General features: G+C 50.2%; 7 protein-coding genes and 1 non-coding gene across 11 annotated transcripts; 2 read left to right on the forward strand and 6 right to left on the reverse strand.

Annotated features, from left to right (window-relative positions):
* The first annotated feature begins 17 nt into the window (after positions 1–17).
* LOC9655900 (kinesin-like protein KIF3A) lies at positions 18–3972 on the forward strand. The gene is made up of 13 exons (XM_024685564.1): positions 18–377; positions 446–648; positions 756–806; positions 879–1040; positions 1090–1236; positions 1298–1447; positions 1496–1720; positions 1771–1820; positions 1877–2057; positions 2114–2299; positions 2816–3259; positions 3389–3549; positions 3611–3972. Exons 1-11 carry the CDS (start codon positions 317–319, stop codon positions 3140–3142), a joined length of 1743 nt encoding a protein of 580 aa, XP_024541332.1. The 5' UTR covers positions 18–316; the 3' UTR covers positions 3143–3259; positions 3389–3549; positions 3611–3972.
* LOC9655901 (NDR1/HIN1-like protein 6) lies at positions 3973–5127 on the forward strand. Its single transcript, XM_002980545.2, has one exon. It carries the CDS (start codon positions 4181–4183, stop codon positions 4874–4876), a length of 696 nt encoding a protein of 231 aa, XP_002980591.2. The 5' UTR covers positions 3973–4180; the 3' UTR covers positions 4877–5127.
* A 153-nt stretch (positions 5128–5280) lies between these two features.
* Positions 5281–6616, reverse strand: LOC9655902 (tropinone reductase homolog At5g06060). Of its 2 annotated transcripts, none has more exons than XM_024685568.1 (5): positions 6410–6616; positions 6142–6349; positions 5844–6060; positions 5687–5793; positions 5281–5607 (listed from the first exon to the last, which is right to left on the reverse strand). In XM_024685568.1, the coding sequence occupies exons 1-5, from the start codon at positions 6481–6483 to the stop codon at positions 5419–5421; spliced, it is 795 nt and encodes a 264-aa protein (XP_024541336.1). In that variant the 5' UTR covers positions 6484–6616; the 3' UTR covers positions 5281–5418. The 2 variants fall into 2 exon arrangements, with proteins under 2 accessions (XP_024541336.1, XP_024541337.1); XM_024685569.1 differs by having other exon boundaries at positions 5281–5596; positions 6410–6543.
* Positions 6617–7634: 1018 nt separating this feature from the next.
* Positions 7635–7708, reverse strand: TRNAV-AAC. The gene has a single exon. It is a non-coding gene; the product is annotated as a tRNA-Val (tRNA).
* LOC112350064 (tropinone reductase homolog At5g06060-like) lies at positions 7704–8859 on the reverse strand. 2 transcript variants are annotated; one of them, XM_024685566.1, is made up of 5 exons: positions 8739–8859; positions 8453–8660; positions 8137–8356; positions 7980–8086; positions 7704–7926 (listed from the first exon to the last, which is right to left on the reverse strand). In XM_024685566.1, the coding sequence occupies exons 1-5, from the start codon at positions 8810–8812 to the stop codon at positions 7741–7743; spliced, it is 795 nt and encodes a 264-aa protein (XP_024541334.1). In that variant the 5' UTR covers positions 8813–8859; the 3' UTR covers positions 7704–7740. The 2 variants fall into 2 exon arrangements, with proteins under 2 accessions (XP_024541334.1, XP_024541335.1); XM_024685567.1 differs by having other exon boundaries at positions 7810–7926; positions 8413–8660.
* Positions 8860–11645: 2786 nt separating this feature from the next.
* On the reverse strand, positions 11646–13160 carry LOC112350054 (pentatricopeptide repeat-containing protein At2g03380, mitochondrial-like). Its single transcript, XM_024685523.1, has 2 exons — positions 12608–13160; positions 11646–12409 (listed from the first exon to the last, which is right to left on the reverse strand). Exons 1-2 carry the CDS (start codon positions 13158–13160, stop codon positions 11646–11648), a joined length of 1317 nt encoding a protein of 438 aa, XP_024541291.1.
* A 60-nt stretch (positions 13161–13220) lies between these two features.
* On the reverse strand, positions 13221–13776 carry LOC112350095. The gene is made up of 2 exons (XM_024685737.1): positions 13632–13776; positions 13221–13572 (listed from the first exon to the last, which is right to left on the reverse strand). Exons 1-2 carry the CDS (start codon positions 13762–13764, stop codon positions 13334–13336), a joined length of 372 nt encoding a protein of 123 aa, XP_024541505.1. The 5' UTR covers positions 13765–13776; the 3' UTR covers positions 13221–13333.
* A 33-nt stretch (positions 13777–13809) lies between these two features.
* Positions 13810–15846, reverse strand: LOC9656574 (ethylene-responsive transcription factor-like protein At4g13040). Of its 2 annotated transcripts, none has more exons than XM_002980682.2 (7): positions 15526–15846; positions 14842–15157; positions 14690–14778; positions 14569–14617; positions 14328–14508; positions 14144–14265; positions 13810–14069 (listed from the first exon to the last, which is right to left on the reverse strand). In XM_002980682.2, the coding sequence occupies exons 2-7, from the start codon at positions 14873–14875 to the stop codon at positions 13996–13998; spliced, it is 549 nt and encodes a 182-aa protein (XP_002980728.1). In that variant the 5' UTR covers positions 14876–15157; positions 15526–15846; the 3' UTR covers positions 13810–13995. The 2 variants fall into 2 exon arrangements, with proteins under 2 accessions (XP_002980728.1, XP_024541504.1); XM_024685736.1 differs by having other exon boundaries at positions 14569–14623.
* Between the last annotated feature and the right edge of the window lie 786 nt (positions 15847–16632).

Here is a 16632-nt window from a genome sequence, read left to right on the forward strand (position 1 = left end):
ATACGAATATGCCGCCACGCGAAGGTAACGTCTCTTCAACATGGCGCGCGACCCGTGGTGCTTGGAAACGAGGGTTTCGTTCCAAGACTGGGGCCAGTAGTCCCGGCGATCGCCACTCGCCGGTCCGATCGCTCCATTCGTGATCTTTGCCCTAGATTTCGGCGCGGCCCAGAAATCGGCAGCGCAGTCTTGACAATGTGAGTTCTTGGCTGGATTCCGCAGCGGAATCCTCGCTAGTCCGTGTTCCAGGTGGGAGCTTCGCCGCCGGCTGTGGCGAATCAGCTAGGATCGGCTGGAGCTCCAGAAAACCAGCGCAATGAAGGTCGACGCGGGGCAAATCCGGATTATCATGCGGCCTTCTCGCCCCGAGATTGAAGGTAAAGCTCGCGATTCTTAGCCCCCTTTCGGTCTCGATCAATGGGAATTTTTCTTGCGGTCTTTGCAGCTGTGACTCCTTCCACTGTTAGTCGCAGCCCGACTAGCAGGAGCCCGAGGAGTCCCGCGAGCGTGGCAAAGAGTGGATCGGACTCCGAGCACAAGGCTAGCAATATCCATGTATACGTTCGCGTTCGTCCTCTCGCGAAGGACGAGATAGCTTCCGGGGTAAAGTCCGCGGTGGAAGTGTCCAGGGACGAGACAACCATCCAGGTTGGTGAGTACATTATATGGCACTGGAAAATTCACTAAGATTTCGTTAAAGGGAGAATGAGACGAGTGGGACTCCTCCACTGTGCTAAATTGCTACGCTATGTCAGGTTGTGGATCGCCAGCAATCTTTCGGGTATACGGCCATGAAAACGTTCCAGGTGTGTGAAGAAGTTTTTCTTTTCTTTCTACCTTGTAAGATTCGCTAAGCTTGTGTGTGGGATTTTTGGCAGTTTGATGGCTGCTTTGGTCCCTCCATCACGCAAGAGAAGCTCATGGAGAAGTGTAATATGAGGAAGCTGCTGGACTCGGTGCTGGATGGTTACTCGTCGACTGTGATGGCTTATGGCCAAACTGGCTCGGGGAAGACTTACACAATGTGTGGTCGCCAAGAGGTAAGAGCTTTGAGCGATGGAGTTGAGCTAACACTCAATGTGAATGTAGGGTAGCGTGAAGGAGAAGATAACAGAGGGTGGTGTTATTGCTCGTTCAGTGAGATATATTTTCGAAGCTATCAGAAGACGAACCGTATTGGATGATCAGAAAACGTACTCCTTGCGGGCCTCCTACTTTGAGATCTACAATGAGCAAGTATGTTTCTCTCATTTTGCTCGTTTCTCCCTTTTGTGACGAAATGAATTAAGAATGACAGGTCCATGATTTACTGCGGGAGGAGTGCTCTCCAAGGGAGGTCAGATGGAACCAGTCGGACGGTTTTCACGTTGAAGGCCTTCTTGTTGTGGATTGCGAGACTGTTGAAGACGTGTTTGCTGTTGTGAACGAAGGGGCCAAGAACCGCAAGGTAGCTGAAAGAAGAATCTAGATCGTTCTAATGTTCTGGATTTTACAGGTTGGCTCTCACAATCAAAACAAGGATAGCAGCAGGAGTCATTGTATTATGACCCTGTACGTGGATTCCATATCTTCCATGGGAGATGGGCCAATTCTACTGAGACATGGCCGACTACTATTTGTTGATTTGGCCGGAAGTGAAAGGTTGAAGAAAACAAAAAGCTCCGGCGACATGCTGAAAGAGACGGGAAGCATAAACCGGTCGCTTTTTACGCTTGGCAAGGTAATCTTGACGCGTTTATCGAGCCATTCGAGTTAATGCTCAATGTACAGGTTATCTCAGCTTTATCGGAGGGTAAGAAGGAGGAGATAGTACCATACAGGTCTGGATGTGTTTGTAATGTGAATTAGCTCGAGCTTACGCATTTTGGCAATGCAGGGAGAGCATGTTGACGAAGCTTATAATGGAGAGTTTGGGAGGCAGCAGCCTGGGACTTATGATTGCTTGTGTTTCTCCGGCAACAACCGTTGTCGATCAAACGTTGAGCACCCTGCATTACGCCACTTGCGCGAAGCAGATTGTCAACATTCCATCTGTGAAGATGGACGAGAAAGACAGGGTACGTATGACATCCTTTCCGACAGGGAAACTTACTGACGTGTTTATGTTTCGCAGGTCATAACACAACTCCAGAAAGAAGTGTCTCGCCTGAAAGACGAAAACCAGTCGCTGAGGTCGAAGCTGGGGATCATGGGAACTGGACAAATCTGCGACATAGCGACGTTGTCAAACTGCGCTTCGAAAATGTGCATGCCATGCTCAAAGCCGGACGCGAGGCCGAACGACTACATCCCTTCCAAGGTACGTCCACTACTCTTTCCCTTTAGACTGCATCTATTGACCGGTAACCCAGGTGGATGTGGGCTTGGAGAAACCAATCCCATGGCCTCATGGTGTTTCATCATGAAACTAATGGGTGGGGAGATGCATTTCCTGCATCGGAGGAGGGGGACTTTACATACTTTGGCTAGACGTTCCATCAGAGAGTCTTTCTTCCTGGTTCCTGGGTCTGTGGTGGTGCTGTGCATGTTGTGCATGCTTGCTTCTTTGTCTTTCTTATTCATGTTGTGGCATTTCTCTGGCAAGACAAAGTTTCAGCTGAGCTACAGCCTGGATTGTCGACGAGCTAAGGCTAGTGGAACAGGGCAGGAAAGACGTGAGAATGTAGTAAACAGGGCCAGGAGAAGAGCAGGCAGGAGGATAGGCGTAGTAGATAGGGGGTAACGCTGAACCTTGTGAAAGAACCGCGCTGCTTGCTCTTTTAGCTTTTGCTTTTTGCCAACTCGTTTTGAATGGAACCATGGGTGCTGCGTGCAGGAGATCACAGGCGGAGAAAAGCTGCCTGAGGGACGCTTAAGTAGAAATGGCAGTCCGGATAAGCAGCCGGGCAGTGAGGATTGGTCCGTGGTAGAGTTTTTCACTCGGTACAGTAGGGAGAGTCTAAAGGGGACAGGGAAGGCAAAATGGTTACAGCAGGCAGCAAACAGGAGGCAGCGGATATGTGTGGATCACTTGACTCCGTCGATCAAAAACAAGGTGCTGTCGCGGACGAGCAGCCGGTGTGGTCCGTCCGAGCCGGATTTCCAAGGAAGTATCATTGTCAACCACGACGCGTTCTATCGGATACTGGACTTGGATTTGTAGCGTGGGTGACGGGACGGGCAGCACACGGGGGTGGAAGTGTTTGATGGTTTGTCGGGTCATCCGAAAGCCAGGGCTGCGCAGGCGAAAAAACTCCAGCTCAAAAACGCAGGAAGAGCTGTAAGTTGGAAGTTTGTGACTGCCTGGTTTTGCTTTGCATCGTTTGCCTTCTTTCTCTTTTTGTTACTTCTTCTTCACAGCGATGTTTCTACAGTGGCTAACGTCGTGTTTGATATTCTATCGATGCAGAGAGATTTGTGGTCGTGCTTCTGCTTTTGGTGGCCACGGCCTAGATGATATTTTTTTGGGGGGTCCATCCTCGTCGGTCGGGAATGTACATTCTAATCATCCTGTTTCGAAAGGAGACAGGAGCTTCAAATAGGACTCTACTCTCTCGTCCATCCATCCAGGTAGCGTGTTTTGCTCTAGCTTCGTAGAGTTCTTTCATTCTTTTCTACGGGAATGTCTCAGCTAGATTGGATTGATTAAACTGCCAGCAGTAGTAAAGCAGGCAGCGCGTGTCGATCGATCGACAAGTTTCACGCGGAAGACGATCGCGCGAAACTTACGAGACGAAAAGCCAACGCCAGCAAACTCCTTTTTAAAGAAGAAGAAGGCGCGACATCCAACGGCGGAGGTTTCCAACGGCTGGGATCTCTTTTCGCCTCCATCTTGTTGCCAAATCGCCATCGCGGAAGCGACGTTGTGGCGACCGTTTCCAAATCCCGGGGCATATTCTCCGGCACCAACGCGTACGACACAATCGCTCTGCGATGTAGGTAGACGTGTTGCTGTTTCTTCCCGGAAAGCATAAAAACAGAGCATCCCTCTCTTTTTCTTCTCTCCCTCTTGGCGCTCTTTGTCTCGTCTAGCCCCCAATTCTCCGCTTCTCCCGCTCGATTCTCTCAATCCAGGGCCGCAATTGCCCTCTCTCTGCCAGATTTGAAGTGGGCAGCGTCCAATTTCGCGTTTCCGCCGCGGATTGATCTGGGTTGGAGCTGGTGCTCTGTTTTTTGCCTTTGCTAGTGTTCTTGGGTGGCTATGGCGGAGCTAAACAGGCCTCCCCAGCAGCAGAAGCTCAACGGCGCCTACTACGTCCCGAATGCCTACCCGGTCGGCGACAATCGCAAGCGGCCATCGGGGCGCAGGAGCCGGATTGGATTTTGCTGCCGCTGCCTGTGCTCCACGCTCCTGGCGATCATCTTCGCGCTGGGCATCGCGGCGCTCGTCATCTGGCTCGTCCTCCGCCCCAAGGCGCCCAAGTACACGGTCCAGGACGTGAGGATCAACGCGCTCAATGTCACCGCCGGCTCTAGATCCGTGGACACGGACATCGTGCTGGGCATCCGGGCCGAGAATCCAAACAAGCGCATCACGATCAAGTATGGCGGCATCCACGCGCGGGTCTTCTTCCTGGGCACGCAGATTGGGGCGGGATCCATCGCTCCATTCACGCAGCCCAGGAGGAACGTGACGGTGGTGAGCGCGCCCATCCGTGGATCGGGCGTGGTAGTGTCCCAGCCCACCGCGTCCAGCCTGAGAGCGTCGGTCGATCGCAGCAGCATTCCACTGGTTGTGGACGTGAATGTGAGGGCCAAGATCAAGACCGGGAGCGCGAGCACGTTTTGGTTCCGCGTGAGAGTGAGGTGCGCGATCCGGGTGAGCTCGCCGGCGTCGCCGGGCGGGGCGAGGATGCTGAGCAAGAACTGCAAGAGGCGTGGTGGCAAATTCTGGTAGAAGAAGAATGGAAATCGCCCTCCTCGCTCCCTCGCTCGCTCGCTGGGGGACGAATTTTCATATACATCCTTTCGTTTTTGGTCCCCTTTCTCTTCTCGCTCGCATTGTTTCTATAGATCGATCCAATTCCTCCCTCTCGATGGAAATTGGCCATGGATTTGAGCTTTGTTTGTGCTGCCAAGGATCTATTCCTTGCTTTCGAGTTTCATTTTTACAGTGGTGTGAATACTAAAGAGATCTATAAACATGCATTCTTCGTTCGTCCGCCACGGAAATTTGCTCGCCCTTGTGGCGCGATTCCTCTTTTTTTACTGTGCGATTTACACCATGGAAATTGCTTTTTCGCCTCGTTTCTTGGGATCGTGTGGCGTGGAGCTACCTGTCAATCTCAGACACAGAGGGTGTGATCCAGCAGTGACAAGATGCTGACGCTTGACTGGGCAGTTTGACCGGGTCAACCCATTCGGTCAACCCAGCAAAGGACTTTCGTCCATCTTTAACATTTTCGCTCTTCCTTGATGATCTAATCCAGGAATTCTCTATCACGATTTTGGAGGCGAGAATCCATAGACAGTGAAGCCACCGTCAACGCTGATCACTTGCCCGGAAACGTAGGAAGACGCTGGCATTGCCAGGAACGCTACAACCGCGGAGACTTCGTGGGGTTCCCCGACTCGTCCCGCGGGCGTTCGATCCACCACCGCAGCTTCGTAGCCGGGCCTGCCCAGAACCTACGAGTCGAATCAGTTTGAGAAGAACTTTCGAAGAACTAACGAAAAACTTTAAGAACTTTCTACTAGAGCTTGGCACCTGTTGCGCAAGATCAGTTTTGATGTACCATGGGGCCACTGCATTGACACGGATCCCATCTTGAGCCCAGTCACACGCCAAGTTCTTGGTGATTTGATTCATGGCACCTGTTAGAAGGTAGAAGATGTATGGAAGTTATCCTTTTGCTCGTATCTACCTTTGGTGGCTGCGTAGAGTACGCCCGTGGAGATGGCCACCACTCCGGCCACCGAGGAGATGAAAACCAGGCTGGAGTTTCCAGCGGCTTTGAGCAATGGGTGAGCCAATTGCGATGTGTGAAAGGCGGAGTCGAAGTTTGTGGAGAAAACCGTGGAGACGTCCTCGCCAGTGTACTCCAGCGTAGGCTTTCTTACGTTGGTTCCAACGTTGTTTACCTGGAGACAAGAGGAGATTGATCAGAACAGAAGGACCAAGGACGAAGCTCAAGAGATCTAGAAAAGATGGATAGTGCTTACAAGAATGTCGAGCTTTCCACCAAAGTGTTGGGACACAAGGCCCATGAGTGCTTCTCTCTCGCTGGGGTTGGAGAGATCACAAGTGGAGCCATGGACGTCGAGGTTGGATTGGCGCCACTCCTGGAGCCGCTCGCTCAAGCTCTGCCCGGAGCGCGAGCATGTATACACGGAAGCTCCAAGGCCCGCAAGCTCCTCCACAACCGCTCGCCTGGGTGTCATCCAAATTTTTTTTGGGTGGATTTGAGACCATCTACATGAAAGAGCCTACCCGATTCCCCGTGTTCCTCCCGTGACGAGGGCGCTCTTGCCGCTCAAGCTCCATCGCTGGGAAAGGGATCCCATTCAGAAAAGGATCGAACTGGAGACCTTCCGTAAAAGACAACAGCTAGATTTTATGAACTGACCAATTGCAACATGAAACCATTAGCAATCCCACAGGTAAAATGAAAGAAAAGATTCCAGTTCTGAAGCCTTCTGTGCGCTCAATTTAGGGCAAAGAAAGAGGTATGAACTAGAGACCTTCAATAACGTGATGACCAACTACACCATGAAAACATCAGCAAATGCCTCTTCCAGGCATTTGTTATTGACAAGTAAAATCAAAGGAAAGAAAATGCTTTAACATGTGGCTTCATCCGAGACCTTCAAGTGTATGAGACTGGTGTGATGACCAATTACACCATGAAACGATCACGAAATGCATTGCCTTTCCTGGGCATTGCTATTGTCCCTAACGCACAAGTAAAATAAAAGAAAAGAAAGGCCTTTTAAATTGGCTTCATGCTAGAGACCTTCAATGTGTAAGACTGACCAATTACACCATAAAACCATCACCAAATGTCTTTCTTGGGTATTCGCTTGGACAAGCAAAATGAAAGATATTACGTTGCTTCGTCCAGGTTACAGACCTTCAATGTGTCGTGATGACCAACTTCACCAGATACCTGTTTTGGGCATTTGTAGTTAACCCACAAGTAAAATGAAAGTAAAGAAAGTGCTTCTGGCAATTGGCTTCATCCAGGTTTGAACTGGAGGTCTTCCATGAAACATTGAACCATCAACAAATAACTTTTATGGGCATTTGTAGTTGTCATAACCCACAAGTAAAATCAAGCTTCATCTGGAGACCTTCAGTGTGTCACTACACCATGAAACCATCAGCAAATGCCTTTCCTGTTGTCCTAAATCACAAGTAAAAATCAAAGGGAAAAAAAAAAGCTTTAACATGTGGCTTCATCCAGGTTTGAAGACCTTCAATGTTTTGATAACCCCATGAAACCATCAAAACATGCCTTGCCTTTCCTTGGCATTTGCTATTGTGCCTAACTCACAAGTAAAAACAAAGCTTTAACTTATAGCTTCATACAGGTTTGAATTTGAGGCTGTCAATATCAAAGACAAGACAGTGATAACTAACCACACTATACCATCAACAAATGCCTTCCTTGGGCATATGCCGTTGAACCCACAAGGGAAAAGAGTGCTTTCACATGTGGCTTCATCCAGGTTTGAACTGGAGACCTTCAGTGTGTTAGACTGACGTGATAACCAACTACACCATGAAACCATTAACAAAATCTTCATTATGTGAAAGGGAATTTAATGAGGAAGAGAGAAACCATAGACAGTAAATCCCCCATCAACACAAATCACTTGTCCAGTAACATAGGACGAAGCCGGCAATGCCAGGAACGCAGCAACAGCAGCCACTTCACGAGGCTCTCCAACTCGTCTTGCGGGCGTTCGATCCAAAACAGCAGCTTCATAGCCGGGCTTTGCCAAAATCTAAACAACCAAGCAATAAGAACTTACAAAAAACACTAGATCTTTTTTATCACCTCTTCAACCAGGTCCGTTTTGATGTACCACGGCGCCACTGCATTGACGCGGATCCCATCTTGAGCCCACTCGCACGCCAAGTTCTTGGTGATTTGATTCATGGCACCTGTGATCTCGATCACGTAAAAGCTTTTGAATGGAATCTTTTGCTCGTACCTTTGGTGGCTGCGTAGAGTGCTCCCGTGGCGATGGCCACCACTCCGGCCACCGAGGAGATGAAAACCAGGCTGGAGTTTCCAGCGGCTTTGAGCAAAGGATGAGCCAATTGCGATATGTGAAAGGCCGACTCGAAGTTTGTGGAGAAAACTGTAGATATGTCCTCGGTGGTGTAGTCGAGCGTGGATTGCTTCCGCACATTGGTCCCTACGTTGTTTACCTGGAGAAATACCAAGATAAAGATCAATCAAACACCAGACAAATTAAGAGCTCTACATGAGAAGAAAGTGGATTTCTTCGCGGCAAAAACTCTTACAAGGATGTCAAGCTTTCCGCCGAAGTGTTGGGCCACAAGCTTCACGAGTTCTTCTCTCCCGCTGGGGTTGGAAAGATCACAGGTGGAGCCATGGACGTCGAGGTTGGATTGACGCCACTCCTGGAGCCGCTCGTTCAAGTTCTGCTCGGAGCGCGAGCATGTATACACGGAAGCTCCAAGCCCGGCAAGCTCCTCCACAATCGATCGCCTGTATCACGGGTGTGATCCAGACTTTCCATTTCTTTTCGGATGGAGTTGAGACAATCAGCCCCATCAAAGAACTTACCCGATTCCACGAGTCCCTCCCGTGACGAGGGCGCTCTTGCCGCTCAGGCTCCATCGCTGGGAAGAGGAATCCATTGCAAATCGAAATACCAAACTTCTCTCTCTGTTTTTGGCCACAGTGATTTGTGCTGCCTCGTGTCCGCATGGAAGAAGGACACCTGAAAGCTCAAGATCTTTCTATTATAGTAGCTAATTACATGTGTTTTAAGGCTACATTTTACCACTCAGATTCCACAACTGGAACATACCAATACTTGTAGCCCAAGTCCCAACCAGTGTTAAACAAAGCAAAGTCTAAGACATACCACTCGAGGGGACCGTAATCATAGTTCTTTTTTTGGTCATAAGCATTGAACGAGCGTGACTTGCCATTCAAGGAGACGTCGCACCAAAAGAGCGTGTTTCCGAACACTCGATCGCCGAATGGCCAGCCGAATGAAGCCTTGGGCTTGATCTTCTGTGCCCCCAAATCGTTTTGCGCGGATCGGCAGTGGAGAAATAGATCAAACTTAGAGCAATTAAAGATCGTGACGGTCTTTGCTCCTCCTGCTGCTATGAGAACTAGCAAGAGGGCAAGAACAAAAAGATTTCGGTGATAGCATTGGAAAGTTCAGGGAGGACACTCGTGATCATTTGATTTATACTAGTCCAAAATATCAAACCTTGGACCGCAAAACTATCTCATGTAGTTTAAAGTTCGTATCTTTTCTTTTGTCCATAGACACAAGAACCTTCAAGCTTTGATCGTCTCATCTCTGGACGGACAGCTTCTCCTGGAAGATAATATCGTCCTCAAGGATTGGATTGGAATCTGGATCAAGGTATGGAGGAAGCAGCACTGCCGTTTTCTGGGTAGCCAAGCTCGCACGGAAGGCCTCGGCGATCTTCTCCGGCCCGTAGTAGTGACCCTCGGCTACGTGAATCGAGGCATGCACCAAGAACCCATCCTCGATCACCAAGTTGTAGAAGTTGCATTGTGTTCCTCGGTAGATCTTCCGGAAGCGGGGCTTGTGTAGATCAAACTTGAGCTCGCCCAGGCTAAAGAGCGTTGTAAGCCCCTGGAAGAAAAGACTAAAGCCCACTCGATCTCGCTGAGTGAAACTTACGTTGAAGTGGAACTGGACAATGTCGTCTTTCCATTGCTCGAGCAGCGCGTCCAGTTGCTTCCACACCTCCTCTCGAGAGACGCCCCTCTTCTCGTACATGTCCTCCAAGCGCGAGGTCGATTCATCCTCTCCTTTTCCTTCGTGAGATCCAGAACGGTTGCCACCTGTAAAACCAACCAGAACCCTAATGCCCTTTACGAACTAGCTAAGCTAACCATTTCAAGCTGCGGCAACTTTTCTCATGGCTTGCCTAACTCGACCTCTCAGACCAGGATGTTACAACCATCGCTGAAATGATTGATGCGGCAATCGTGGCTTGGTTCCCGACTGGCGACCCGGGGCTTCTTTTGAGGACAATGGTGTGACAGTGATCAAGCACAAGCGAGAGAAGAAAGTCCATCGGTAGCTCACCGAGATTTCAAGCCCCAGAATGAGACCGAACACCGCCCTCCATTTTACCACTTGCGGCATCCGCTCAGCGCGCTCATGAGCGTCATAAATCCCGTCGCGCCGATGAGAAACAGCAATTTTCCTTGACACGAGGTTGGAGCTGCGGACTCGGTTTGGACGACAGGCGTGAAATAGAAGAAGACGGCGGACATGTCCTGGGCGGTGGATTTCTTCCTCACATTGTGTCCTACGTTGCTTACCTGGAGAAACACTTGGGACAAAGCCTGGATCGCTTCCTCACATTGTTTCCTACGTTGTTTACATCTCAATCATAATCCATCAATCGAGACAAACTAACGCGAGAAGAAAGCGGATTTACTCGAGGCAAAAACTTCGTTGTCGAGCTTTCCGCCTAAGTAAGGGGACACAAGCGGCAAGAACTTCAAAACTTCTTTACAAGGATGTCGAGCTTTTCCGCCAAAATGTTGCCCATTCATGAGCGCTCTCTCGCTGGGCTTGGAGAGGCCACAGTGGATTGGCGCCACTTGTGGAGCCGCTCATATATTACACAGAAGCTCCAAGCCCCGCAAGCTCGATTCATGAGTTTTTATCGACGAGTAACCCATCAAAGAACTTAACCCGATTATACGAGATTTCTCTTCCACAGCCAGCTCATTGTTCTTAATCTTTTATAATAGAACTATTACATGACATTAGTTTTTACCACTCAAACTCCACAACTGGAACATACCATTTCCTGGTTTCTTGGTGCCAACCAGTGCCAAACAAAGCAAAGTCCAAAAGATACCACTCGATCTGCTCGTAATTGGAGCTCTTTTTTTGGTCGTAAGCATGGAACTGGAATGACTTACCATCCAAGGAGAAGTCACACCAAAAGAGCGTGTTTCCAACCCATCGATCACCGAATGGCCAGCCGAATGAATCCTTGGGCTTGAGCGTCTGTGCCCCCAAATCGTTCTGCTTGGATCGGCAGTGGAGCGATAGATCCGACTCAGAGCGATTAAAGATCTTCACGGTCTTTGCTTCTGCTGCCGCTGTCATGAGAACTAGCAAGAGTGGAAGAACGTGACAAGATTTCGGTGATAGCATTGGAAAGTTGAGGGAGGGCAATTGCGATCATCTGATTTATAGTTGTCGAACTTGGACCGCTAAACTATCTCATACGGCTTGAAGTTTTCGCGGCATTCATAGTTGAGACAAAAACCTTCAAGCCTTGACTGTCTTATCTCTGGATGGGCAGCTTATCCCGGAAGTATGGAGGTAGCAGCACTGCGAGATTCAACACAAAGTTGCCACCTAGAGTTCTTTCACAAATGCCTGGTCGGGCATTTGCCTGAAACTCTATAATGGTTTACCAGATGTCTTTGAAAACGAGAAGCTGTAATGGATATCTAGGCTTCTCCACAAACGCTAGCCATGAGCAAAGTTGCCGCAGCTCGATCTTCCTCCGGGATTTCAAGCCCCAGAATGAGATCAAACACCGCCCTCGCGACGCGGGCATTTCCCCACTTGCGGCATCCGCCCAGCGCGCCCATGAGCGTCACAAATCCCGGCCTCGGCCGCTGGCATTCCAACATCCCCACCGCCTCGTCCAATCGATTCGCCCGACAAAGGAGATCCACGACGCAGCTAATGTGCTCCTCGGAGGGGACAATGCCGTACACGTCCCGCATTTCGCGGAAGAACTGTCGCCCTTGGTCGACGAGCCCGGCGTGGCCGCACGCCGCGAGAATCGAAACGAAGGTCACTCGGTTTGGTCGGAGGCCCTGCTCGGCTTCCATCCCCTGGAGGGAATCCAGCACGCGATCGATCTTGCCTTGGTGGCTGTGAGCTCCCACGAGAGCGTTCCACATCGCGAGGTCTCTAGCGGCAGCCGCGGCATCAAATACCGCCTCCGCGTCGCGCGAGCTCCCGGATCTCCCGTAGAAATCGATCAGTGCGGTGGTCACTAGCAGCTCGCTCTCGAATCCTCGCCGGCAGATCTTCGCGTGGATCGATCTTCCCGCCGCCAGAGCTCCCAGGTTCGCGCAGGCCTTGAGCGCTGTGAGATAAGTCACTGGGCTCAGAGGGGCTGGGATTTGCGCGAGCTCCATTCGAGCGAAGAGGGCGAGAGCTTGCTCGTTCTCGCCACCCTCGACGTAGGCGGAGATCATGGCTGTCCACGCGAAAACGTCGCGGAGATCCATGGAATCAAACACGGTCTTGGCTTCCTCCACGCTCCCACACTTTCCATAGAGATCGATGAGAGTGCTCGAGAGAAAGAGATGGTGGTCTTGTCCAATGTTCTTCAGTTGTGAATGGATAGCTTGTCCCCTTCTCAGGCATGAAAGTTTCATAGATTTGGAGCTCGGACTGGTGGAACTCGGGCTCGAAGAGCTCGGACTGGAACTCGGGCTCTTTCCTGCCAAGTTTACACAGGCCTTGAGCGCTGCGAGGTAAGTCACAGCGTTGCTTCTCTCGAGCCTTTCAATCGACTCAAACGTCTCCAAGGCCTGTTCTTCGTCGCCACCCTCGGCATAGCCGAGAATCAGCGCGTTCCACGATGCGGCGTCGTCGTGGGCGATCGCGATTCCATCGAAAACAAGCTGAGCTTGGGTCATGCTGCCGACTTTTCCATAGAGATCGACCAGAGCGTTCGCCACGAATCCGTTGGACTCGCTGCCGGACCTTAGAATCCCCGAGTGAACGTCTCGAGCTTTCGAAAGATCTCCTGGAAAGTTGGCGCAGGCCTTGAGAGCTGCAAGGTAAGTCACCGCGTTTGGGCGAACTCCATCGTCTCGCATTCTCTCCAGGAGCTCCAGAGCAGTGTCTCCACGGCCACTCTCGGCGTATCCCAGAATCATGGAGCTCCACGACACAACATCCTGCGTTTTCATTCGATCGAAGACGCTCCTCGCGTCAACCATGCTCCCACACTTCCCATACGTGTCGATGAGCGTGCTTGCCACAAAAGTATGGAGCTCCAGTCCGGATTCGACGAGCTGGGAGTGGATTCTTCGTCCAATCTCCAAACACTCGGTGGATTTTCCTCGCTCTCTCGACGCGAGGTTGGCACAGGCCTTGAGAGCTGCGAGATAAGTCACTCGGTTTGGGCGACAGGATCTCTCCAGGCCCGAGCTTTCCATTTGCGTGAAGAGATCGAGAGCTTGCTTGGCATCGCCATTCTCGGCGTACCCAAGTATGAGAGCGTTCCACGAGACGACGCTCTTGCGAGGATTGGTTTCGAAAATCTTTCGAGCATCAACCATGCTCCCACACTTGGCATACATGGAAACGAGCGAGTTTGCAACGTAAGTGTCCGACGATGCCGCAGCGTCTCTGGAAACCTCGCCATGGATTCTCCTCCCGCCCTCTAAATCTCTGGAGCGAGCACATACCTTGAGCGCCGAGAGGAGAGCTGGAATGCTCAACGCCACTCCCTCTTTTGTCGAGGCTTCCCGGATTCTTTTCCGGCCGGAATATGAAGATGGTTCCTCCATCCTGGCGAGAAGAGCTCCAGCATGATGCCATTCCATAGAGAAATCAACCCATAGAAAAGAAAGACTAGATTTTTTGTGGATCCAACCTCTTGAGTTCCTTTTAGTACACAATGCTAGGATCATCTATCGCTCTACAACAAAAACCATCCATTTCCCTTCCTCTCTCCAGCTTTTCCTTCTTCTCTAGCTGTGGATCTAGTATACAAACCCAAGGCAAGGAAAACGAATCAAAGAATGGACGTGTGCTCTCTCTTTCATCCATTCAACTTTGCTCCGTCTTGACGGCCATGGCGGCTTGCCTTCTACGCATTTGAGCCTCGAGCTTATTTTGCATCTCTGCGAAACAAAAACAACGTTAGAAACTCTGCTCTTCATGCGTAAAACCAAGTGAAGAAGGGAGAAAGGCTTACTCTTGTGAGCAATTGCCTTGCGAGTGAGTGCCAAAAACTCTTCCCACTCGAACGATTGTAGCTCTTGTTTCTCTTCGTCTGTGAGTTGGAAGTTTGGCTCCCTTCCACACATATAAGCAGCTCTAATGCCAGACAAAGATAAGAAACGACGAAACGAAACGAAGAGCTATGAAAAACTCTTTACCTGTCGTAGAGATGAGCAGCCTCTTCTTGGGTGTTGACGGTTCCCAGATGGACTTGTTTCTTCCCAACTTTGATGGCAGCCTGCCACTTCAAGTTCTTGAAGTAAACTCCCCGCAACATGCACGGCTCCTGGTTATTCACTTGCTTCCTCCGGTGTAGCTTTCGCTTCTTGAGCTCCTTGTCTGCCAAAAACCAAGGATATCTCAAGCCGAGCAAACTAGAAAAGCAGTAGCGAGAGATACCTTTGAAGGGGGTTTTGAAAGCGAGAGGTGGTGGCTTGCCTATGTACTCCTGCAACTACGAAGGCATAGCCTCTTAGAACTTGAAACTGGAAACGAAGAGAAGAAAGTGATGGAAACTTACGTCTGTTCCATCCGGCCGATACATGGCCAGCGCCAGAGGCTCCACATTTTCACTACACTTGTTGGAAGCTTGCTGCAGCCTACATTTCTCTGATAGAACACACACACAGGAAACAAGTAAGATATGAGCTTTGAAGCAATAGAAACACTTACCACTCAGGTGCTTTCGTTTTCGAATGCTGACCATGGCCTCCAGCTAAAGCTCTTTCAAAGTCTCCACCAAAACGACAGTAAAGCTAGTCCCACCCTCGAATCGACTTGTAGCAGCACAGCTTTTCTCCTTCCCGGCCCTCCACCAAAGCAAAAGCTCGATTTCTACGCACCCGTCCTTCCTGTTCACGCCGTAAGCTCCAAGCTTTCCTGGATCCCTTCCCCGCGGCTAGTTTGTCCCCGAGCTACTGTCCTACCACTGTTCTTCCCCTTTGCTCCAAATCCAAAGCTCCCCCCTGGATGTGTCCTAGCGCTCTAGCTGCAAACACGCACACACCGGGATGAAACGAATCATCGAGAAAGGTGGCACCGATAAAAACCAGCCAGCCAACCAGCCACCCCCGTCAATCAATCAATCAATCCGGCCCCCACGGAGCTCCGGAAAAAGTCAACTTACAAGAACCACCGCCGCCTCCTCTTCGTCTTCTTCCTTGCAGCTCCAGCTCCACAAGATGGACCGCGCAAAAAAAATCCCCCTCTTCTTCTCGCTCTCCTAGTCAAACACAAGCACCTCTATTCCTCTTTCTCCTCCAACCAAGAACACGAAGAAAAAAAAAAACCTCTCCCCCAGATAGACGCAGAGAAAGAAAGCCCAAGCGCAGGCAGCAAGAAAGAAGAGAGACTTACCCGTGTAGCGTTTTGGAGCATTCCCTGGGATTCAATGGAGGCGGCCGAGCAAATGGGTCGGCGCTAAACCTTGCGAGGCGCGGCGGCGAGCACAGCCCAGTTCCCCAATCGCTGGAATCGGCGAGAGCGGCGGCCCCAAAAGCCTCCAAATCTTTGCTTGCCACCTTTTGCTAAACGAAGCGAGGGGACTAGCGCACCACCCTCGACGCCATGGATGGTGGTGGTGGTGGACGCTTAAACTCACGCACACGCACACGGGGGCACACCACTTAATAGAAAGAAAGAGAAAGAAAGAAGAAACCCAACCCAACTCTCTCCTCTCTCTTTGAGTTGATAGCCTAACTCTCTAAGTAAGAGTGAGATGCACGACTTTCAACTCTAACACGAAAAAAAAAAGGGCAAACAATGGGAGAGAGAGAGCCCAAAAGGTAAGCAAAAAAAAAAAGATTGAGAAAAAAAACGGCAAAAAGAAGAACAATGAGGGTTAAAATGTACAAAACCGACTTGGGTGGTGGAAATTATTTCCCCCCAGCGGTCCAATCCATGGTGGCTTAAGGTGAGATTAAAGGCTAATCACAATTAGCCGCGGGCCAACGACTGCTGTGTGCCACCGCCACCCTTCGGGAAAACAAATAGGATTTGTGCTAACCGAGGTGGGGTTTATTAGCATTAGCGGGTGATTAGCGCCGCAGGCGTCAGATTTCTCGGCAGCAACGGTGAGGATTGGAGGGCGCCGGCGCTTTACAGGTATACGTGTACGCTGCATGGACCAGGAAGCAAAAAGCAAAAAATAATGCTTGCCTCTCTTTTATATGTTTCAAGCCTCGTTGTGTTTTTTTAGGGGCCACCACCTTTGGGTTTGTAATGAGGGAAAATTTTGACAAGGACGTGGAGTTTGTGGGTCGGCCTGCCGCCGCTGCCTCGTCTAGCAATAAAGTGGAGAAAGGTGGTGCAATCGCCACCGTTACTTTTAGCGCTTACCTGTCCCGTATGCTGGATTTTGATTTTGGTCAATGATTAAGTACTTTAAGATATTTAACCATATTTATGTACTAAATTGTTTCTGAAGAAATTTCAAATGACACTAATCATCAAGTAGATTTAAAA

This window comes from Selaginella moellendorffii, unplaced genomic scaffold (genome assembly GCF_000143415.4).
Source record: "Selaginella moellendorffii unplaced genomic scaffold, v1.0 SELMOscaffold_45, whole genome shotgun sequence".
NCBI lineage: Eukaryota > Viridiplantae > Streptophyta > Lycopodiopsida > Selaginellales > Selaginellaceae > Selaginella > Selaginella moellendorffii.